Source organism: Mchenga conophoros, linkage group LG14, assembly GCF_057382185.1.
Source record: "Mchenga conophoros isolate Kocher_MC1m ecotype Shallow Benthic linkage group LG14, M_conophoros_male_GT1.1, whole genome shotgun sequence".
NCBI classification, from domain to species: Eukaryota; Metazoa; Chordata; class Actinopteri; order Cichliformes; family Cichlidae; genus Mchenga; species Mchenga conophoros.
In genome coordinates, this window is record NC_140539.1 from 15,542,295 (window position 1) to 15,566,881 (window position 24,587).

Below are 24,587 nucleotides of genomic sequence, written 5' to 3' on the forward strand. Positions count from 1 at the left end.
GCAACCAAAGCAAGATCTAAGAGGTTTTTGATGCAGCAACCTTCTTTGCGACAGATTTTATCCAGTGACAGACAAAAACCACCATATTGGCCACATTCTTGACTAATGGGCACGTGGCATCACATGATAAACCTCAGCAGCTAAACCTACAACAGTTGAATACCTAATGCTTGTTTTAAACATCAGATTCTGACTGATGAATTCTGCTTTGATGAATTTCTGCTATTGCATTAACTGTAATTCTTAAACAGTTAATGCAACACTTTTGTTAAAGCCCTTGAATTAAAACAGAAAGTCTTCAATTACATCTTGATTGCTTTAGTTAAAATCTAATGATCCCTTTAAGAAAGTGTTTGGGAGAAAAAAATGTAATAAGCAGAGACCTCACACTCTGGGTGGGTGGCAGTCTGCCTCAACCAGCTCGGGTGAAAGGAGAGAAAAAAGTCCATGAGAAAAATTAATGCCTTATGGATCTATATTAACCCGAGACACGAGCACAGAGAAACTTTCCTCCTGCAATCTCTATCGGGAAATATCCAAGTGAAGTAAAAATACCCACAGTACATTTTGAGTGGAATCGTCTCAAATAACCTAGAAACTGTTTCATTCAGTGTTGTTTCATGTCAATCAAGCATCACAAGTGGTGCATGTATCGTAAGGCTAAAATTAGCCAGTGTCTTGAACCAGACGTGCAGTTTAGGCTGTGAAGGTACAGCTGGAAAATGGAATCAAGAAAGCAAATTGGGTCGACTTGACGTCTCTGAGATCGGCAGCACTTTTTATGAACATGAGAAGTCGGGACAACTGACAAATAGTTAAGGAACAACATCAGTGTGTCAAAAACATAACGAACGCAGGTAAAGAAAACTCTCTACAAAGTGTGTTTAAAATGCTAAAAAAGCTGCTCACTCACAGATGAAGATGCAGCCTTCATCACCAGACATGAATGTCCAAGAGTAATTCAGGCCAGGTGTTTGCTCTCTGCTGAAGCTTTGAGTGCACAGCGGTGGTCAGAATGGGACAGGAAGCAATCTAACCGGAACATTAATGATGTAGGAGCTCATCTGGCCCTGAATCCACCACAATTCACAAATTATTGACTGCAAAATGAAAAATGTGACCTTGATCTGAGCACAGTTTAGATGAAAAACCATTAGAAGAACATTGTGTGCAAGTTTCAATAAAATCTGACCGGGACTAAAGGAGTAGCAACCCTTGAGGTCATCACTCCTTCAGCCAGATGAGCTGAAAATAGCAGCCCTGCTGAAAGCTAGGCTTGCTCGTGATTTACTGGGAGATCGGCCAAACTTAAATCAGGTACAGATCGATTTTGATGCACCTGATCCCAGAACTTTTCGATCACACCTTGTATCTACTACTACTCTAGAAAACACACTGTAAGTTTTGATATGATTTTGTTGATGATCGCTGCTTGACCACCTTAAGAGTAAGAGCCACCAGTACTCCTTAACTATTGTCAAACTGTTACAAACTATTTTCCTGTTGCACATGCCATCAATTTATATTCACCTCTGCAAAAATGTTTCTGATAGGTACACTAAAGACGATTAAGGCATTTCATCATTATATGTAGTTTTATTTGCACGGCCCTTAGCTTTAAACAAACCCAAGTTTCCCTTTCTAACTGGTAGGATGTTAGTGGTGGAGAAGGACTCATGAGAATATACATGACTTATTTATAAATGATGGTGCAGCGACTACGATTGGATCAGTGTGTGCAATATCAGAGGACTTCCACAAAAAAATTGGACAGGAAAAAATAATAAATATTTTAGCTTCTGTGAATCTGAGTTGGTAATGATCTCTAGTTTCTCTATAACTTCAAAAGCTGGACTGAAATTAAATATATTATGTGTTTAAATACGTGGGTTGGCATTCAAGCTGGACAAATGTTTAGCAAATAAACTAGAGTATATATTTTTCTTGTAAGAAATGAAAAAAAAACTCCACATTAACACTAATATTATATTAGATGATAGTTGAGTTGCTCTCTTCTTTTCCACAGCGAGCAGCTCCATGTGTGTGATCTGGAAGACTTTTACGCTGGATGCCTTTCCTCACATAACCCCCAAATGGATTTGTGTCTCTTCCCAGGATTGAACTGGAAATCTTCATTAGTTGAATGTGTAAACCACTACAGTATTTATCAAAGCATCAAAAATAAATTGGAAGAGTGGGCCACGAATCAAAATCCTTCCAATCAATGGAAGTCAAGCCATAAATCAAAGCAGCAAACTCACCGTTTTCTTACCAAGAGTTCAATTTTTAGGTTAATTCAGCTTCTGTATTTGTTCTCTTTTACAGTTATGCTTATGTCACAGTTGTGTCCATTTATCTTGCAGGCCTACATACAGTTTCTCTTCACTGGTAAAACTATAGCTATACTGTTTGTCTTATGATTTAGGGGTTATATACTCCAGGCTGCTGTTGCTTTTTATTTAGCCAACTCTGTGTTTCAGCAACAGGAGTCCTCCTCGGAGTTCAACCGATACAAGATGTAGAAAACATTTTGTTATATTTTTGTGTATACCTAAAAAAAAGGTTCTTCTGTTGTTTTAAGAGCTCTACATGGTGACAGAAATAGGAATGCAGGCCACTGGTTTTGTGTGGGACTACATTGAACCTAAGAGCAAAGTAAGGAAATTTTACCATCAGCCTACACAGAACAGCATCTCTATGACCTGATTAGACACTCAGTGATTTGGTCTAGTATGTGCATAGTTGCAACAGTAGTGTTTGTTAGTTTATGAGAAAAAAGGTCAAACCTAACCGCTCAATTCACTGATCATTCTGAGTTTGGGACGATGTGGAGAAGCGGGGCAGTGAAGCAGAGTGAAGTCTACTCACCCAGTCCTAAGCAAGATACTCTGAGTCCGGACTTTCCAAGGTTCCTGCATAAATAGGAAAAAAGAAATGTGTCAGGTCTCGATAAAATACAAACACCTCGGCGGAATGAACACATCACCAAACATGATCTGCATCATGTTTGGTGATGTGGATAATATTTTAAAGACGAGACTCATTTGTTAATCTGACCGATTACAAACTTTACCTTCAACAGTGTCTGCTTACAGGCATTTTCACCTGTAGTTGATATTAACCTGTGTATGCAGCAAAACGTCAAGCAGACTGACAGTCTGGAGACTAACAAGCTGGTCTTTTTTTTTTACAAGACTCTGAATTTGGCTTTGCTTGACATAATCACATGACAGTTTGACAGTACACTTCTCTTCCTGATTTCTCTGTGAAAAGTTAAAATGAATTTCACTCATCCAGGTCTCCAGGTAATCCTCCTATACAACCTGCATGGATGTATAGGAGGTGGAGATGATGATGAAGCTGATTAAAATGGTTAGCTGCCCTTTGATATTATGTTTCCATCCGCAGGGAGGAGAAAATCACACGGTTATTAATAACAGTGTGATGAAGAGAGAGACACGGGTTAAAGCAGGTTGGCAGAGTAATAGAAAACTACACCGGTGCAAACAAGATGCATCTAGCAGTGAGGATTATTTGCACACATGAAAGGTTGAAGAAAGATCGTAAAGGTGTCAAAACTGTGTGTGTGTGTTTACTATTGATGAGCTCTAATAGCCTCATTAGTGATGTCATTAACATACATCTTGCAGAGTATGTTTTGCATCCCTTTAGTATAAAAGTAATAAGACCGTCCTCTTATGGCACAAATCAGCATGCTGCCTGCAACCTTATTAACCCACCAAATCAAAGACACGCTGATAACAGTGTGCAGAGTATCTCAAGACATTTGCTCTGTTTAGCATTAAAAAAACCACTGGACTGAATAAATACACATAAAAACTAAATATTAATAACAATAATCTCTGCATTAATTATTCTTTTAGGGACAGCACAAAGATGAGTAAATGTAAAAGTTGCACATTTCTAGGGCTGATATGGGAACTAATGATTCCACCCTAAACATCTAGTGGGCACCTACCAACATTATCTAAATTTTTTGAAGCTGTGTTTGTGCCCAGCTGACAAATCTGATTGGTAAAATATGTGAAGAAGATTAAAGTAAATTAGTTGCAGTGATGGTAGTCATGAACATAAGCTGCCCTCTGTTAAATTCCTTAATCAACCAAACTGTTGTCCTCCATATCCAGATATACAAGTTGAATATTCACCGGGGACCTAGATTTCTCACCCCACGGTGTCCCCATGGATTAGTGTGTGATCAAGATAAAGTCACCATTGGACATAATAATGCAAATGCACACCAACCAACACACATACTCATAGCACACTTTTAATACTGACTTCTGGGGTTTAAGCAGGTGCAGGGATAAAACAGCCGCTCCAATTCATCAGCCTGTAGGCAACACACACGTGAATGATTTTCCTGGGGGAAGCTGTTACAATATGTTGTGCTTGCACTTTTGTACTTGCTACAGCACTGTAGTTTTAGAGGATAGTATATAATTGACCTGGAATTGTAATCTACGTCATCATTTTTATATAAAAACTTCTTATCGTTCGTTCTGCAGCCTGAAAAGTTGAAAGCCCAAAAAAGGAACCACTGTTCATCATGCTGCTGTACGCTCTGTATAAAAGTTGTGATGAAAGCATGCACAACTCTTTAAACCCCTAAAGCAGGACACACACACACACAGGACAATGAAAATATCGAAAACTTCCTTAATCCCTTTTATCTTTCCTACTGAAGTCTCTGACCACCTGTACTGCAAGTCCATACAGACAACATACAAGAACTTAAAAGTGCTGATAAAGTGGATTTTATCTAAATGTAACATTTTATCTATTTATTCATTGAAAGTTTATGTAAAAAAAAATAAAAACAAAAAATTTAATCCAACCAAGTTTACATTAAAACACATCATGGCCTCACTACAGCATCAGGTTTGCAGATTTTTATGGATTGGGCAGTGCATTATTCACAGCTGTCAGCATCTTTCATTTTGGCCCACCTGTCAAAACTACTTAAGTTTTTCATTACCAATGAGACCCTTGTATCAGAATACTAAATCAGGCATAAAAATCTGTTTTAGATGATGCATCAAATCCTCTGACACCTGTAAAATATCCAAAAAGGACATTAAGAACAAGGTGCTCTTGAACAACACGTAACAGGAGCTACTTTTACTCTGTAAACAGCAACAAAAAGTTATTATAAATTATGTTTTTATTGTATTACTACACTTTTATTATCCTTTAATAGTGAAATATGGTTAGAATCTGCTTCTTCGCCTTTTACCTGTTTATGATTTCCATACAAAGCCAAAGTTCATCCACTGAAGTTTCTTAATACTATGGTCAGAAAACCGTATTTAAGTACGCGTCTGTACTGTAAATATGACCAGAACTTTTTCTGCAAATGACTGGAAGCTGCATTTTGCAGTCTTTCACCTGATCTTCACAGACTCAGGCTTTAGCCCTCCCAGTGACCCAGAACAGGAAAGCAATTTAGAAAATGTATAGAAATGTGTAGCTTCCAGTTATAGAAAAAATGAGGATATTTATAAAAAGCCCAAAGTTAAGGCCTTTATTCAGGGCAATATTTGAATTTAGATCATAGAAACTAGAGGTGCTGAGTCAGTCAGTGGATGCCCCTGCTGACGATTAATGATGATGCCTCTGTTTCCTGGCCACGACCATGAGCGATGATAATGCAGGTGCACTCTATTTAAGGTCTAAAGAGAAAAGCTTTGTTTGAGCCAAAACAGAGCATACATCTACCAACAAAGAACTAGCAAAGCAAAAAACTGCCCTCCATGATGACTAATAAAGAAGCCACCAATTCATTTAGACAGAGCATTTGTGCAGCAAATGTAATGATGATGGGCTATGTTTGTAATGTGGAGCCATCCTAAAACACTGCAGTATATAATGTCTGATAGTCTGACCTGAAAAACTCTAAAGAAAACTCAAAACTACAAAACTCTGAACTACAAAACAAACCATATAAGTCACGCAATGACCGACAGCCAGACAGCCTTGTTTCCAGTTTTAATTGTGGAACAGTTGGGGTGACAGTCAACACCTCCAAGTCTGAGGCCATTGTTCTCGGTGAAATACTTCTGGATTCAAGAGCAGAGGCTGTCACAACAAGATTAACGGGAAGGTGTAGTGTGGGGTGGACCAGTTGGTGCAGTGTCAGCAGTATTGCGGGCAGTGTACCAGACTGTTGTGGTTAAGAGACAACTGAACTGAAGGGAAAGCTTCCGATGTACCAGTTCATCTATGTCCGAACGTTAATCTGGGCAATGACCAAAAGAATAAAGTCTACAGGATCCTGCAGGAGGATCTAGAAAATGTGGCTGAGGGAAAGGACATGTGGCTGCCACTGTGACTCGACTTGGGATAAGTGGAAAATAATGAATGGATAGATGATCCGTTTCTACTTGACTCTTAACAAATCTCTACTATAACATTTACCATTATACCTGTGACAAAACTCCTGCCTCCAGTACATCCTATAGGTTGGTTCTGAGATATGAGATAAACACCCTACTGCATGTACACTAGCTATTGTGCAAAATGATTTGAACGTCCTAAAACAAAGAGTAGGTTTCCAGAATAAAACTTTGACTTTCCTAAATAACAGCAAAGCTGCAAACTTACTTGAATTTACCTCAGGGAATATAAAATAAGCACAAAAAAAATAATCTGCATGTTTTGTAGAATTTTTGTATTTCTCCAGTAAAACACATAACTTCTCAGATCAGGTCAGGCGGCCTGGTGAGCTGACACAATATGTCCTCTCATTCAGCTTTCTGAGGCTTTAATTACATGATGGATAAAGGAATGACGGTGATGATGATATTAGATGAGACAGAGAGGAGGTTTGAAAGAGGAAGAAAATACGATTGCTCTCTATGCTCCATAGATGAAGTAAGAAAGTGATTTCCCCCACGTCAAAAGCTTCTTTCAAATGGTTCTTCATAGTTATGAAACCATTTACAGCCAGACGTAAATAACCAAGCCACCACCACCAAACACGCACATGCTAATGCAAACCAATACAGCCATCCTTTCCCATCAAATATTTATTGAAATATGAAACCTGCCCCCCCCCACAGTCACTTTTCCCAACAGATCTATCAAGCCTTCCCAACAATGAGCCTATTCATCTCCGCTTAAACATGTCTTCATTTGCCTGATGATGGACAGTAATGACTTTCTCTAATACCCCCGGCACTATAGGCAATATTATCCTCTCTCTTCTTCTGCCAAAAACAGCCTCTCTCTGTTTCTCTCCTGCAAGCCAGCAGTCCTCATCACAGATCTGTCACTGATTACCTCTCCCAGTATAGTAGTGAAAGGATCTGCAATCGGGAAAAAAGAAAGAAAAAATAGGTTGTATTTCAACTCTGCATTTTTAACATTAGTTTGTTTTTACTAGACAGCGGAGTGTAATTGGCCCGGAAGCATTGGGAATGCTCTAAATGTGACAAAAGACTTTAGTGTCAGTGTTGCTTGTGCTTTAATCCCGTCATGATAATAATGACTAAGATGTCTGTTGACTGAGGCAGTGTCTAAGTTTGTCACCAGTCAGGTTGTATTTATTACTACGACTGGACTCATTTATTTTAGACGAAATAGCAGATAAAAGCTGGCAGACAGGAAATTTCCCTGAATTTGAAAGTAAACGACCGATAAATATGCCCTGCTGCAGCGGGTGGAGTAGGCAGTTATCATTTGTCATAATGACAAACAGAAAGCTGCCCAGATGATGTAGGAGACGTCTATGAGAAGAGGCGCATATAAAATCTCTATGCCAGTTAACTTCGCTTCCTAAACCTAACCAACTAGTTTTGGTGTTGAAATACACGGTGTGAAAATAACTGTGAACATCTGGCTCTTCAGTTCAACATATGCCTGCATATATGTGGACTTTTTTATTTACAGTGAAAACACCGATATCCTTCAGCAAAGGTGCAACTACTGCCTTTCTGAGCCGCTGGTACTTACAGGAAGATGCCCACTGGTGAAAAATATTGAAAACAGGTGGAAAGCACTTTAAAACGAATTCATACTTTCCTATCAAAACTTTACGAATTCATATTAGTTGAAATGTTTGCACCTTTTTCTCTTTATTTATTCATGTGCATGAAACACTTTTAAAACCCAAATCAATAAACACTGTACACTTTATTTTGAGGTACAACTGATTTTAAAAAGTGCATCACGAGGCAGCCTATCTGCTCTTGTTATTAGATGATGTCTAACAAAATAATTTCAGGTCTACCATTGGTTTGATGATATTGTGGATGGATCTTTTAAATAGATTAGTTTCACATTTGCAACCCTATTGCAAATTAAAATCAAATTGCTTCTCGTGATATGCAGAAACAGTAATGAGCCACAAGAGACTGGCTGACACACTTCTCCATCGAGTGTAAAACAGTCTGTGAGAAAGAGAGACAGAAAGAGAGTGTCAGAGAGAGAGGGGGGACGACGACGAGGCACTGGATGCATGCCTAAAGGCCACCTGAGCTCCGGATAAAGTAGGTTACAATGTTACAGTAATCACACTAATTCTGGCAGGATACGTTGTTTGTCTGTGGCATCGCTTAATCGAGACATCCCTGTTTAAGTGCTTTAGTTTCTTGTACTTGTATCTGTAGATATTGCAGCACTCAGATCAACTCCTTTGCATGTCATTTTTCCACATATTCTCACATATGCCCTGACCTTCACATTCATCTCCATTTGTACATTTTTTTTTACAGCTTGTCCAGTTCAGGGTTACGGAAAAAAGCTAGGCTATACCCTGGTCAAGACACCAGTCTCTCACAGGGATAAACACAGTGAGAGACAAACCAACTCACACCTACAGTATTGTGCAAATGTCTTGAGTCACTCTTCCTTATATATTTTTAGAAAAATGGGGGGAAAGGTGCAGTGATTTACTAAAATGTGAGAAACATATATGAAAATACAGTGTAATATTTGATATGACCACCTTTATTCTTTATTTATTCCATTATTCTTGTCTTCAGGAGTAGTTCTCCAAGCATTTGAAGGACATTCAAAGCTCGTCTTTGGTTGTTGGCTGCCTTTTGTTCCGCCCTCAGTCAAGATGATCCCACTCTGCTTCAATGACACTGAGGTCTGGACTCTGGGGAGGCCAATCCATGACTGATAGGGTTCCACTGTGTGTTTTTCTATCCAGGTATGCTTTCACATCATTAGCGGTGTGTTTGCGATAATTGTCATAGTGAAGAATGAAGCTGTTTCCAATCAGATGCTTTTTAGACAGTATGGGATGTGGATATCATACTGGTTTTCTGTGTCCAAATTACACAAAATTTGAAAAGATCTCCAACACCACTGGCTGATTAGCAGCCCCAGTCGATGACAGAGCCTCCACCAGGCTGTAGATGGCTCCTTCATACATACTTTCATTAATTTGAACAAAAATCTTCTGTAATTTGGTGTACATCAACTTTTTCTCCCTGTTTCCCTGATTAAGAATAGTTTCTTGGCAGCCACTGAGACCATTTCTGATGAGGCTTCAGTGAACAGTAGGTGGAGATCTTGAGGGCCTAATGTATTTCTCAGGTCCTGTGTCAGGTCTTTGCCTGATTTTTTTCAAATTTCCATGGGAGACTAGGGTTGGGCGATATGTAAAAACTTTCCAACCAACAAACTTAAGTCCAATAAATGATGGGCAGAGCAATGTAATCATGCACGGACTGATCCAGATATGGATGAACTAATTGCCCCCAAAAAAATAATGTTGTCAATTTGGGATTTCTTTGGCTTTAAACTGGATGAAAGATGTAAACCCAAGGATGCAACCGAAGCGGTGTGCCACTTGTGCTCAAACATGACTACCTTGCATGGGCATGTATGTGTCCACTATCCGAACACTTTCTGAACATAGGCTACTTCCTTTCTTTCTTTCTGTTATGAGTTTGAGTAAATTAATCGCTGCATTTGGGCACACTCTGAGGAGGGTGCATTTGCTCGCAGATGGAAGAGGGTGCTGTTAAAACAGCGCCATAATTTTTTTTTCTGTTGACTGCTTCTATTAGCTCCATCATTATTAGCAAACTTTCTCATGGGCAAATAAATAAATAGCCCTTGTAAAAAGAATCGATAGTCAATATATCCGCCAGACTATGGGAGAAATTGCATACTGTGCTGAGATATGCCAAGTTGTGTGCAAGTTGATTTGCTAAGTGTTAGGAAATCAAACTCTCAAACTGTGTTATCTTTGGCATTTGCTGTAAATTCAACAAAATGGAAATACATTGTGTTTTTGTCATAGAGCAAGTGCCTCAAGATGCAAGAATTATAATAGTTTATTTGCAAAGTTGGTTGTTTTGTGTAGACTGGTTCATCTCTCAGATCTCTCAGAGATCATCGAGAAGTGTCTTAACAAACAAAACAATAAACCTCTGAAAATGTCAGGTATAAAGAATGGACTGAAAATGAATGAAAAAGCAGCCAACGCCAAAAGGAAAAAACTATTGCTCAATACCACTTTTGAAAAGTCTTAAAACCCTGGAAAGAAAATATAATGAAACAAGGGGTACCTCAAGACTTTGTGCAGTACTGTAAAGTCAAGTTACAATCACCAGTTAACCTAAAATGCCTGTCTCTGAAGTCTGAGTACCAGAGAGAACACACCCCCATACAGACATACAGGGGTGCGGTGACACCGCTGTGTCCCATGTAGTAAATTGATCAGACCTTGTTTCCACCTCTCTGTTACTCAGTTATTTAATTCTAGATTAAATTAGAACAAAAAATAAGACATTTTATTTAAAACACATTTAGATGAAGCAAAGTAATTACAGAAACATGCATATATATAAATAAAGTGTTTTGCCAGTAGAGAAAAAGATCGGTTTGAACTATGTAAACTAAAAATATGCAGCGTTGTGAGTCATTTAAAAGCATACTGTATAATCACATTGTTGCCATGAGTCCTCCTCCTCTGACACAAACCAACATCGTTGCTGTCCTCTCACTTTCCTTTCACCTCCCACTTACGTGCCACCATCTTTTAAACATTAACTCGCTACACGTTTCTTCTGACTGCATGCGTCACTATCGATCACATGTTCAACGGTGAAGCCAAAGTAGAAAATGTAAAAAACAGAACATAGGGATAGATACTGTACTGTATGTGCTCCTTTGTTTTGTTTTTGTCACAGCTGGAACTGAATCGTTTTTTTCTTGCGTTCTCGCCATCTGTCCAACTCCTCGATTCATCTTTGCCGACTTAGCTTCACCATGAAGAGTAACTGGGCCAAGTCCTGTTAGTTATTTTTTTCTACACTGAAATATGAATAAATAAATACAAGTAGGAAGAGTAAATGAAAATGTATGATACTATATAAGCTTTGTGTGTGACATGCACATTTACAAGCAAGCAAAGTACTAATATGCGCTAATTATGTCAGTGGAGATTAAATAGAAACCGCTTTAAATAATTACCACGCAGTGTGGACTTACTGTGTTGCCTATTTTAACTGGTTCCTTGTCACAAAGAGAGCAATGATAGATTAAAAGACTTCATTTTAAAGATGAAACTTTCCTGAACCAAATCAATAAATGAAGGAAAATGTCACACTTTTATGGGACTAACTGAACACAAGTTTGTTCAGCTGTGTGCAGAAATCTTGAGCCAATCTCATTTCTTTAGATTAGAAAAATGGGACATTGAAACATGTGCAAACATACAGTACATATACAGTATAACAAGCTTAAAAGTCTTCATTTATCACCAGAGCTTGAGCTCTCTTACACAACCTCTCTTGTCTTAAACAGTCTTCAGGAATAGTTCTCCAGGCCTCTTGCAGGACATTCAAAGCTCGTCTTTGGATTTTTCTGCCTTTTTTTCTGATCTCTGACCAGATGACCCCACACTGGTTCAATATCGCTGAGGTTCTGAGGAGGTCAATCCATGACCGATCGTAATCCTTTGTGTGTTTTTCTATCCAAGTATGCTTTCACTGCAGGGCAGCGTGTTTGGGATCAATGTGCCTTCCAGGTGATACTTTTCTGCATTGTAAGTCCATCAATTTTGACAAGATCCCCAACACCACTGGCTGAAATGCAGCCCCAAACCACAGATGGTTCACCCCAAGAATTAGGTTCCCTTTTTATAGGTCAGTGTCGTGTTGTTTAACATAAAAAAAAGGAAAATGGTCAGGTAGGAGGACGAGACTGAAAATGAGTGAAAAACTACTCCACTGGAGAACTAATATCTTAAACCACAGCCTTATTAAACCCTTTATGAAATAAACAGTAATATTTGTAACTTCTAATACTTTTGTCCCAGAAAAGGAACAAACCAACCAACATGTGTGACCACAGATCTCCATGTTACTGTTATGTAGTGTCCTTAAGGCTGCAGCTCTAACACAAATTAATAATTCATTTTTTCTTTCTAATATTGTCTACTACTGTGGAGCTCAATTGGAAAACGTACCGATGCCCGTTATTGCAGAAAAAAGAGGCTAATTCTGTTTTTATGTGGAAATATGCTCACGTGTGCCCTATACATAAATGTGCGTGTGTCTATACATCCATTTGCATCAGCTCACATGTTGTGCCTGCTAGTGGGTTCATCTGAGCGAAAATGTTTCCGTGCACTATAGATCAGTGTCGTGTTGTTGGCATATGTTGGTGCACACACCAAGGAGCAGTCTCAGCAGTGGGGTTATTCAATGTCGGTTAAAGCTTGAGCATTGAGTGGGTGGGGTAAAAAGGTAATGGGAGGAGCTCTTAAAGCCTGCACACAGACAGAGTAATGCAGCAGCCTGTGTATGGGAGCAATATAAAAGCTTTCACCTAGCAATGAGGGCGAAATAATACGACTAATAGGAGCAGCAGGAGGTGAACGTTCAGCCAATCAGTCTTTGGACAACTTTACAGTTGTGTGAGTGTGAAGAAATTTAAGGTTTCACCTGTGTGTACATAAGTGCATGTCTGTGCATTATAATAACACTCCTTAAGTTCCAACTGTCCATCCAGTTAAGGGTTGTGGGGTGGGGGAGGGGCCTATCCCAGCTCCCCTTTTGGCCCATACATATATACCTACAGAGATGTATACAAATAGGATCCTGGATCGGGTGCCAGCCCGTCCCCAACACATTCACACCTATGCGAAGTTTAGATTGAGCAGTTAACCAAACCCCACTAACTGCATGTCTTTGGATTGTGGGAGAAAGTCAGAGTACCTACACAGTCACGGGGAGCCTACGACACACAGAAAAGCCCCAGGCAAATGGTGGATTCAAACCTCGGACCTTCTTGCTGTGAGTCAACAGCGCTAACATCCAGACCTCCATGCTTTCCACTCTTTAAGTTTACAAATACAAACTCTTTTTCTGGCATGATTTAATGGACGTCCTGACCCAGAAACATAAGATATCATGGTCCTGGGTCTGACCCTGCGTTTTTGACTTTGGACTATCAATTGTTTTTTTTATCATCTGTAGGACTCCTCCTCAAATATCTCCCAGTTTCCCTGGTTTGGCTTTATAAACATTGTTCCTATGTTCGCTGGTTATTGGAGAGTTGTTTTCTGTTAATCACTTCCATCATCTGAGTCTACTTTTGGGGTCCACTCTCTCCACTACAATATGACTTGAGGATATGATAAGCTCTTGGTATGCTGCATGCTCTGTAAGCTACTTCAAGGGGAAACTGATTGAGAACTGGAAGAAAATTTGACACAAGCGAAACATGGACACGAGGAATGAGTTCAGCTCGCTGTACAAGGAAATAATAAAAGGACCTACAGTGTACTGTAATTCAGCCCCCACAATAGGGGAATACCACCAGGAGCTATAATGGATCAGACACTCCCATCTATTCAGCTCTGTTGGAAAAGGATTGCAGTTGTAGTGATCCCCTTGTTATGAAAAAAATACATACATGCTTAATTTTTCTCTTGAGGCAAATCTGCATTAAGTTAGATATTTAAAATGCAAATTACCAACAATTAGCTTCACGCTTACAGAAATGAGCCGGGAATATATATGCACAGATGTAATGGTGTTATTGTTGTACGTTTGCTCACGAGGGGCGAGAGAAATGAAAAGACGTGTGGATTCCGGTAAAAATCAGTAGGCACCGTTAACTGTGCGTACACGTTACTGGCACAGCAGAACAGTTGCAGAAGGACACAACCGGGCACAGCGCTGTGTGTGTCTGCAGTGACTCAGACTGGCTGCGTAGGCAAGGATACTCATCACTCAGGCCTGAATCATTCTGCCAAAGTCTCTGATCTAGTTGTTGTCAAGTGGCCTTCTTGTTCAGCGTTAGTGGTTTCCAAAGTATCTCGGGGAAAGAAAGGCAATTTCCACAAAACATGATCCATACCGCTACAGAGCCTCTGTTGGTGAGTCAGGTAATTCTCTCATCTGTTGTTCTATAATTTTTCCCTTTGCCATATTGAACCAAGCTGATATCCATCATCCCAAAACAGCACCCCACTCATGCAGGCGCAAATCAATTTCCCTTCAATTTTCAGAGGTGCTGACTGCAGATATTTCACGCTACTATTCTTGAGGGGCTTTTTGCAGTAGATTATGATATTGTGGGGGGGGGGGGGGATCTGCAGCAGCTTCAAGTAAAAACTAAGGACAGACTGTTGATGAAATCCTGAACTGAAATATATTTTCTTGTTAGTTTGCAATATTTTGATTTCTGGCAGCGCAGAAACAGAAATATTGTACAATTTTATGACAGACTGTATATAAAAACGTCATTTTGAAGCCTTGGATTTGGCATTTTAGATGTTCCCATCATTTTGAAACCAGACTTGACAAGCAAGAGTGGGCTCTAATGGAAAAACCAGGGACAAGGCAGGCTAACACCTTATGACTTATCAATTACAAGGCAGCCCTCCATCATAGCTTGCTTTATTGTCTATTTCCTGTAACAGGAACTGAAACTCCCAACTGAGACCATAAACTCGTGAGGGAAGTGTTCACTGAGGTCATAAACCAAGTTAGAAGGGGATGTTTTCCCTTCTTCTATACATTTCTATAAATCTGGACTTCTTTTTCAAAGCCAGGTGATTCACCCTCTCCTGGCCAATAGAGAAAGTGGATTTGCTTCACTTTTCAGGCATTCAGACAAGCAGATCAATATACACGTACTTACACATGCCCACTGTTTCAGAAAACTGCAAATTTGTTTGGATTTGTTATTTGAGAAGAACAAAATGAATCCATTTTTTTTCAAAGTGTCTAACAACAGATCTTTCTGGTTTAATTTCCCCGAACCTCAACTGTGGTCCTACATGACTCAGAGCCTGGGGGCAAAACAAAGCAAACACTAAATGAGATTTTTCAGTGATCCCACATTTTCCTTCAGCAAACACTGTACCCACACAGAGAGGCACACATGCATACACACAGGCGTGCACAGACACAAACACACACACCTTAAAGGCTGTTTCGTTGTGATGCTTTTGTTAACTGTTCTGAGATTCTGCACTACGATCGTGACTATATTAAAAAGGTCTCTTTCCTGTTGTTGAACACGGATTTCCACGCAGAGGGAGAGAAAATGAAGATGTGGATAATAAGAGCAGACAAAAAGAGTGACCGACCAACTGACCCAGAATTAGTAGCAGTGTATTTACTAGAGAAATTATGTCAGCAAGCTTCTTGTCTCGTTGTAATGTGCCACATTAATCAAATAACATTTTACTAAGTTTAAAAAAATTTTTTTTAAAAATCACAGATTTCAGCATCAGCCAGAAGACAGACAGACACACACACACACACACACACACACACACACACACACACACACACACACACACACACACACGTTTTGATTATGAGCTTTCAAACGTGGTAGTCTTTTCTTTTTTAATTTAGTTTCCAAATCACAACAAATTACACACAAACCTCTGAAGTATTGACAAAACAATGAAAAAGAAAGCGATTATTTAAAATCTGTAAACATGAGGTGGATGATCAGTGCAGCGCTGTGCCAGGTGAGGCTGATGCTTCATTGTGAGCATGGGGATAGAGGGGTACACTGCTGTAAGTGTCTGAAATTTATGTTTTAGTGTTTCAGACGACTTTTCTTTCACTTCTATAAACTTAACAACTTAAATCGAATCTCTGCGTACATGTCGCTCTGCTTTTGCTGCTATAAAATATCCATCTCACCGACTCGGAGTAACAACAAAATTGTGATCACACCACCGTTATGTATTTGCAGACCTTGTAATTTACTGATGATTTCTATCACTATGTGCTTGGAATAATGTTGTGAAAGGGTCTCTGATGTTTTTGGGGTTTTTTCCATATTAACTCCAAGAGAATCTGTTGCACAGGTTCAAGCTCCCGGCTTTGCACAGGAGTTTGTGCTTTAACATGAACAGCTGGTCCAGCATCATCTGCTGGATGATAAAAACACAATGCAAGATTAACATGTCAGACTAAATTATCATATATATTAAACATTATTTGTTGGCTAAACTCAAATAGGTTGTTGTGAATTTTGCATTTCACAGGCTTTTAAAAATGACAGCCACTGCAGATTCCCATTGGATCCAAATTAAGGATGCCACTTGCAACATTCCCATTATCAGACTTGGAGAAACACTAATCCTGTTTAAACAGGGATTAGCATGTATTTCTGCCTGAAGTTCTCTGCAACTAAATGAGGAATTAACAAGCTTCATACAAAATAACACATTTTCACACTGTAACAAATAACATTTGGGACATCTGGGGCACTAAAGTCCATTTTTACACCGAAATCTTGATTGAAACAGTCTGTCAGACACACCAGAGTGCACACATACAGATGAGCCTAAAAGCTGTAACGACTGCTGGCAGAGAGTCAAGACCTAGTTTTAACAGTTCACCCCCAAACCAAATTACCATTATTATTTTTATTTTATTTTTATGTTTCTCTGGCCTGCAGTGCTATTTATGCACTCCCATATGGAAAAGATATATATAAATCTTTGTTTTGTTTTTATCTGTCTTGTATGAAACTTGTATGAAAAGCATACAAGAGTGAAAACACATATAAGATCCCTTGAAAAATTATACAATGAAACTTGTATGTTTTGTATACTTAGTAAAAAAAATACATGAAAGTAATGAGAAAGTGGCCACTTTCATGAGTAAATCATATATGTTTTTACTATTTCTTTTCCATATGGGCTGTCCAGGCACGAGTTGCCAAGTTTTGTGGTTATCAGCTGTAGAGATGTCTGCTTTCACTTGGATATAATGGAACCAGATGGCACTTGCCTTGTGGCAAGCATCAAAAAAATAATTTGAAAGCCTCGGCAGAATGTCTCTTTTCAGAAATCATAGATGGAATTTTTCTTCTGCAGAGTGATACAGTTTCTGTGAGCACCACAGCCCGGGGATTATTTGAATTATGTGGCGAACCCTTTAATACAGAGGAACAGTAATGAGTTTGCAGTGTGCATTATTAAGATGTACAAATTAGGAGAAGTGTACCACATCAGCAGCTGTTAAATAAAACTCAGCATATCTGTCTGATGTCTAGAAATATGGCAGCTATTGCCACCTGTACAGCATGTCTGTTGCTGTGACAAGGACCACAAGGCTGATCTGTTTCTCTGTATTGAGAATCATCCCCGAGCAGCAGAGGATCAGCCAGCGACATAAGGACAGGACAAACAGAGCCACCTCAGATATACTGTATCTAAGTGGTGTTGTCACTAGATGATTTGTAGATCGAGTCCCTGAAGCAATTTGGAAAACACAAGCGAAGAAGTGAAATGAGCATACACGATCACTGCCAGCTGTGCACATATGAAGTGGGTGCACGAGTAAAATTAAAAATTAAATATGTTTTCCTTCCAACTGTAGACACCCTATCTAAAATGTACAAATAACAAAAACTCACCATTTAGCAATAACAAGAGGCTCTTTGTTGTGTTTTCTTTTAAGCTGTTTGTTCAACTAATCCTTATTGGCTGCTTTATACATTAATTAGGACTTCAATCAATAAAGGAGATTAATACATGGGCACACACTCACACACTTTCAGACAAGCCAGAGAGTCTGAAACAAAACAATAATAGTAATAAATCAAGAAATTTTACAAACTTTACTTTACAACAAAATTAGGAGCCCAAATGGAAACATACATCCTTTATGAGATCTTTTAATCTATAAAGACAAAGAGGCAACATTGCTGTCAAGCAAAAAAAGTTGATGTAATCTCCTATTCAGGCAGTCTAATTCATGCAGCCTATAGCAGGGAAACAATGGTTGTCCGATGAATGCCAAACAATTAGTCTAGACCTTTATTAATTATTTAAACATAAGGATTTCTTTCATCTACTGGGTCACGGTCGGTACGTTAGAGATGCATGATATCAAATTGCTATGCTACAAGGGAGAAACCTCAATATGTCTTTAAAAAGCACGAAGAAAATTACAGTAAATGATAAGCTGCTAAGCGACCAAGAGAAACGCTATGGAGGCATATCACGCAAAATAGACTACTTAGGTGTCCTGATGACTCTGTGTTGCTGAAGTCCCAGTTATTACTTATCATTCCAGTTAAAAACCATTGCAATATAAATAGATGGGTTTTTTTAATTATTATTATTAGTTTTTATTATTGGTCTTAACTAGGAAACACAAGGACGTTGCTAAAGACATTGTCACTACTAATGGACCATATAGAATAACCAACTGCATGTATGCCTGTATTACTGTAACATCACTAATCAGGGTGGCACTGTGGTGTAGAGCTAAGCACTAACATGCATGTGTCTTTGTCTGATTCTAAAGTAGCTGTAGATGTCTGTCTGTTTGTGTTACGCCTGTGATGGACTGGCGACCTGCCAGGGTGTACCCCGCCTCTCACCCAACGACAACTGGGAGAGGCTCCAGCTACCCGACTACCCTGTGAGGAGTAAATCTGGTAAAGCTAAAGGTACGGTTTTCTGTGGTACTCCCAGCATAACTTAAAGAACACTTGACTCTTTGTAATAAAGACTACAGTCTGCAGTGCTTCGAGCACTTCTGCTACTTTTAGATCGCTCCCTGGAAGTCACATTTTCACTTGCGTTTCTGCATCTCTGATGTATGCTGGATCTTCTCCACTGTGTTTAAAATGTGACCTGAATTTCCGTCCGGGACGAAATTGCAAAAAGCCAAATCTGGCAAATCACACTAAACTTTTCAATGCACTTTGAACGAGTGCAATGGCATGCAACAACAGTTCTGCAGATTCTTCTCACTGAGGAGTTTTCAGTTGAAATTAGCACTGACAGTCCAACCCCAGGGAACTGAGGACCACCTGGCCCTGCACCTGACCTGATGTGCTGCTGGGGCCTGGCTCTTATTATCACTGATGATCCTAAACATGAAAGTTGGGTCAGCTTGACATGAACGTTCACTGCAATAGTCCAGATGTGCTTCTGCAAGTGGTTAGTATACAAGGAAGAACTCTAAAGACAACAGCAGGGCTGAAAAGTGGTTCAGAGGTGCACAAGGAAATGAGTTCAAAGAGAATAGAAGCAAAATTCAAACCAGGGGTGCTTTTTGCTTTTGATCTCATGAAGAAATCAGCTGAAGATCTCCAAATGATGTCTGATGCCAAAACAAAGTATCTAGTTGTTTATTTGCCTGACCCAGAACAGAGAGACCCATGAGAAAGAAAACAAAAAGCTTTATCTTGGGGTAAACACACATTGTAGATAATCAGTTCACCCACCCTCTACTTGGTAAAAAAAAAAAAAAAGGAAAATAGAAGTAATAATTGTCTATAACCCTGTTTAAAACTCTCCCCAAAGAGACTGTCGCTGCTGAGTGGAACACATGCAAGCAAGGTTTCACTTCACCATGATTAAAGGAGGAGAATATATTCACTTTAATAGGCTGCAATGACCCTCGGGGGTTTCCATCATGGGTAAAGCTGTAAACTAAAGTGGAACAACTTACACAATGAAACACCATCAAAAATCACTGACGGCCAAAAAACTCGCATCTGCAAGACACAAAAGTAGACATGCAAACAATCTGCAAGCTGTTGAATAAACACACACAATCGCATATGCAAGCAATAACGAGACAAATCGCAGCGTGTCAAAAATCTCTTTCAAAACATCCACAACATAGTACTGACACAAGTTCAGAAACTGAATTGAATTTTACTCATGTGGAGAAAAGTCAAAGCCAGCACATTTTCTAGCGATCACAGTGCTTGTTGGGGGAACTGAAGTGTGTGGGCCACAATCAGTAAATCCTTCAGAACAGCCGACCAGAAATGCTCTGATGGGATTTTCTTTAAGTTATCGCTTTATAGACTTGATTGAACACATGTGCACACAGACTCTCACACCACTAACACGAGTACAGGCGCAGAGCCACATACAGACATACCATAAATTGGTGGACACAGGCGCATGCACTCCCACATACAACTGCATGCGCGCACACACACACACACACACACAGATAGTACTGCGAGTGCACACACTGTTAGAAGAGCATCTTAATAAATGTCATAAAGCTGCTGTGGAGCGTAAAAGTCATAATATACCAGCACAGGCTTTTCTAAGAAACAGTCAAGCCTGGCCGGTTCTACGTACAGCACATTATTATTACTCACTGCTGTTTCCACGCCGTTATCACTGCATATTTATAGTTCTAATAAAAAAAGAAAACCGAAATGAGCTATGATTCTTAATCATACTTTTTCATAGATATAAAAAAGGTGGAAATGTCTTTTCACACAACAAAACTGAGGCTCTGTAAACTGACACTGCTCAGGGGGGAAACCCAATCAAATTGTATCAGATTATGGTTTTTGTTATTGTTCTAAATCTCTCTGATAACCTTTATACTGAACACACTTAGAGCTGCATAATGTTTCTTTTATTTATCTGTAATATATCTTTCGCTAGGTTGTCTAATTAATTGATAAGACCCTATACTGTATACTGTGCAGTGTACAAGGAGACCGGCTGACATTCAGACTGCTTCACTATTTAAATTCAGCCTCTGTGTCCCTTTGAAGGATCAACAATTGTCTTCAGCGCTTTGATTCAGTTCTTCACAAACTAAGTTAACCTTTGCTAAACTAAGGTTGACTTTACAAAAGGTTTACAGCTTAAACACCGTGAGAAAAGTCGAGCATTCACTAAACTGACATAGAAAACAAGATGCATCCAGTACCGTGTAACTGAAGCTGAAATCTGCACACCAGAATTATTCAATATATAGGAAAACTTGTGTTCCAGCACTTATGTCTCCTTGTAATACTTTCTAAACACTTCATGATTGATTTGGGCACAATAGAGTTTCTCAAATCTGCTAAAATAAATGTCAGTTAGTCGATATGTCGGTGAGTCTAGCATGGAAGTGAATTAGTTTATGTAAGTCCGGCAGCATAGTCACCAGAATAAAAAGGCTTGTGGTGCTTCCTTACCATGGGATCAAGCTTTCTTAACAAGCCTGCACCACTTGTACCTCACTTCATTAAGTACACCTTACTAGCACTGGATTAGTCCCTCTGTTGCCTTCAGAGGTCCTTGTATTCTTCATGACATAGATTCAACGAGGAGCTGGAAACATTCCTCAGATGACAGCATCACACAGTTTTGTCAGCTGCACATCCATGATGTGAATCTCCTGTTCCACCACATCCCAAAGGTGCTCTACTGGACTGAGATCTGGTGACCGTGGAGGCCATTTGAGTACAGTGAACGCATTGCCATGTTCAAGAAACCAGTTTGAGATGATTTGAGTTTTGTGACATGGTGTGTTATCCTGCTGAAAGCAGCCATCAGAAGATGGGTAGACTGTGGTTACAAAGGGATAGATATGGTGGGCAACAACACTCAGGTAGGCTGTGATCAAAGCTCAGCTGTTACTAAGTGGCGCAAAATGTGCAAAGTGAAAAAGCACCAGCCTTAAGCATTGATACAAGGAAGGAAGGATCCATGTTGTTTCTGACCCTACCATCTGAATGTTGCTGCAAACGGAGAGACTTATCCAACCTGGCAACCTTCACACAAAGCCTATGCTTCGTCAGTTTCATGTTCTTAGCTAACAGGAGTTAGCTACAGCAGCCCATCTGCTTCTAGGTCTGACGTGTTGCATGTTCAGAGATGCTCTTCTGCATACCTTGGTTGGAACAAGTGGTTATTTGAGTGACTGTTGCCTTCCTATCAGCTCAAAGCAGCCTGACCATTCTCCTCTGACCTCTAACAACAGCTTTCTGGATATTTTCTCTTTTTCAGATCATTCTCTGTAAACAATAGAGTTGGTTGTGCAGGGAAAATCCCAGTAGATCAGCAGTTTCTGAAATACTCTGGCCACCTGGCACCAACAACCATTCAAAGTCGCTTAAAAAAAAATCACCTTTCTTCTGATGCTCAGCTTCTTATCCTGCATAAAAAATAACTTTACTCCAACAAGCCTTTCTTTAAAATTATTTTGCATGTGTGTCTTGCTTGGCAACCACAATATGCCTGACAGTCAAGAACTTTTCATTATCCTTTATTCATCCAGGTACACGTCTCATTGAGATTAAAATCTCTTTTCTAAGAGAGACCTGGCCAAGAGGGCAGGTTTTTACACATCACAAACTCTTTATTTGATTACCTCCCTGCTTATTTCATAGAGGTATAAAACATCAGGGGAAAAAATGTGAAATTTTCACTTTTTATCCTTACAAATGGGTTGCCAGATTCGGTAATAAAATCTTGCATCCATCCACATTATTCATTGCTTCCTGAGCCAGCAGCACACTGCAGCAGACCTACTCTCAGGTTATACTACGCCTTTCCGTTCTAGTTTGTTTTCTGTTTTATTTGAGATTCGCAAGTTTAATTTGATGATATTTGTTAATGATCTTTGTTTTTACTCTTTAGCTCACTTAACTACAGCATGTGGAATAAAGAACATAAGGAATTAAGGAGATGACCTTTGGTGAGTTCATAAAAAGTACAGAACATGATTTAAATTCTGTTTTGCCTCCAGTGCTATCCTTTAAACCAGTCGCCAAACAGAACAAAAAACAGAAGCTCCACAGCGTCCTGCCACATTATTCTGAAACCTGCCTTTTGCAACGCCACCCTACTTCCCACAGCTTTGGGCCAACTTCTGCACAAACCTGCTAACTACTAGCCAAACGGCAGGAAAATTTGAAAAATTGTGACACAAACCTTCAATTTCAGAATAAAAGCTGTGCCTCACTACTACAGCCATCATGTTTCAATTGCTGCAACTTTTACCTTGAGGCACAATGGTCCTCATTTCTGGTTTGTGTCATACTTACTAGTGTTTAGCTAGTAGTTAGCGAGCCACTCTGCTAGCAGTTGTGCAGCACTGCAAGCAATTTGACAGAGTGACTCCCAGTAACCATTCACCAATTATTTGGGGAAAACACGTTTTTCCCGAGCAACCTGTTGTTGCCAGATGGTCATTGACCATCTCTATACCTGCTTGAATGGGATTTAGCAATCAGTTTGATAATGATGGCTATCAACCTCAACCAACTATTTGCAAGAAGTCAAGGGATTGTGGAGCAGGGAAATTGTTTTACTGCTATTGTTAAATAATCATCATCATCACTGTTATGATATTTTGATACCACGGTAAGCATTTACAGGATATTGTTTTATACAGGAAAACTGTTACTCAATAAGGCCGATCTACTAGTTGTTTTTCTCTTTCTCTGTGACCCAAGAATCAATGTGTAGGACTCACGAGCTGGTACCCCAAGGTCGAAAACACCACAGAGATGAGACCACTTCCTTACTCCCATCCTCCCTTTTTCTTTATCTCCTGGAAAAGGCTCGTTAAAGGCTAGGTGGTTTGTTTCAGAATTCACTAATGAAAGAACTCTGTATTTTATGTCTAGGAGTGTATTTTGCTGGGATGATCATAAATTATAGCTGAACTGATAAACTACACAAGGGATACTTTGCTCAGAAGACAGGAAGACGTTTCCTTATTTAGTCTGTACCGGTTTGAACTGGGAAAGCTGACACACGAACCTTTTTTTTCTCTATATAAACTGCTGTGTATCAAATAAACCTTTGAGTTGATTCTGGGAAAGCAATCTGAACAGTTTCTGTATCACTTTGTTCTCCTAACTGCTCCCGATATCGTAACTAACCCCGCTGAACGGCATACCTGAGTGTTACTTTGAATAATTAGGAGTCTTATAAGGAAAGGACAAACTCTGCTTATCGCTCACGCCACGGAGGAAACCCGGGAAGGCAATTTCCTTCAATTACCATTGCATTAATAATATAATTTACAGTATTGATATTGTATTCAGAGGTTTAAACAGTGTGTGTGTCTTTCAGAAAGACTAAGTTGCAGTTGACAGGAAGTTGCAGGCTTTGCAGAACTGAAACCGAAAGTTATTCTGAGGAGCAGGTTAGACGAGGCTATTTGAATTACTAGGTTATTCAAATTGTCTGTTATACTTTTATATTCTTTTATTAAGCTTTTAGTAGAGGTTCTTGATTAAAACATTTATTCAACATAGTACATGTAGTTTCAGTTAGGTTATTACACATAAGGATGAGCCTCTGGTCTGGTAAAAGGTCAGAAGTACAACGGGTGAGATGAGAGAGC

The 24,587-nt window shown here is 39.4% G+C and overlaps 1 protein-coding gene across 3 annotated transcripts in view; it reads right to left on the bottom strand.

Annotated features, from left to right (window-relative positions):
* The window catches only part of kcnab1a (potassium voltage-gated channel subfamily A regulatory beta subunit 1a), a 137,162-nt gene that overhangs the window by 31,471 nt on the left and 81,104 nt on the right, over positions 1–24,587 (bottom strand). For all 3 annotated transcript variants that reach the window (XM_085245470.1, XM_085245472.1, XM_085245471.1), the window contains exon 2: positions 2,869–2,912. In XM_085245470.1, the coding sequence (XP_085101596.1) occupies positions 2,869–2,912 (44 nt within the window). The remainder of the gene's footprint in view (positions 1–2,868; positions 2,913–24,587) is intronic.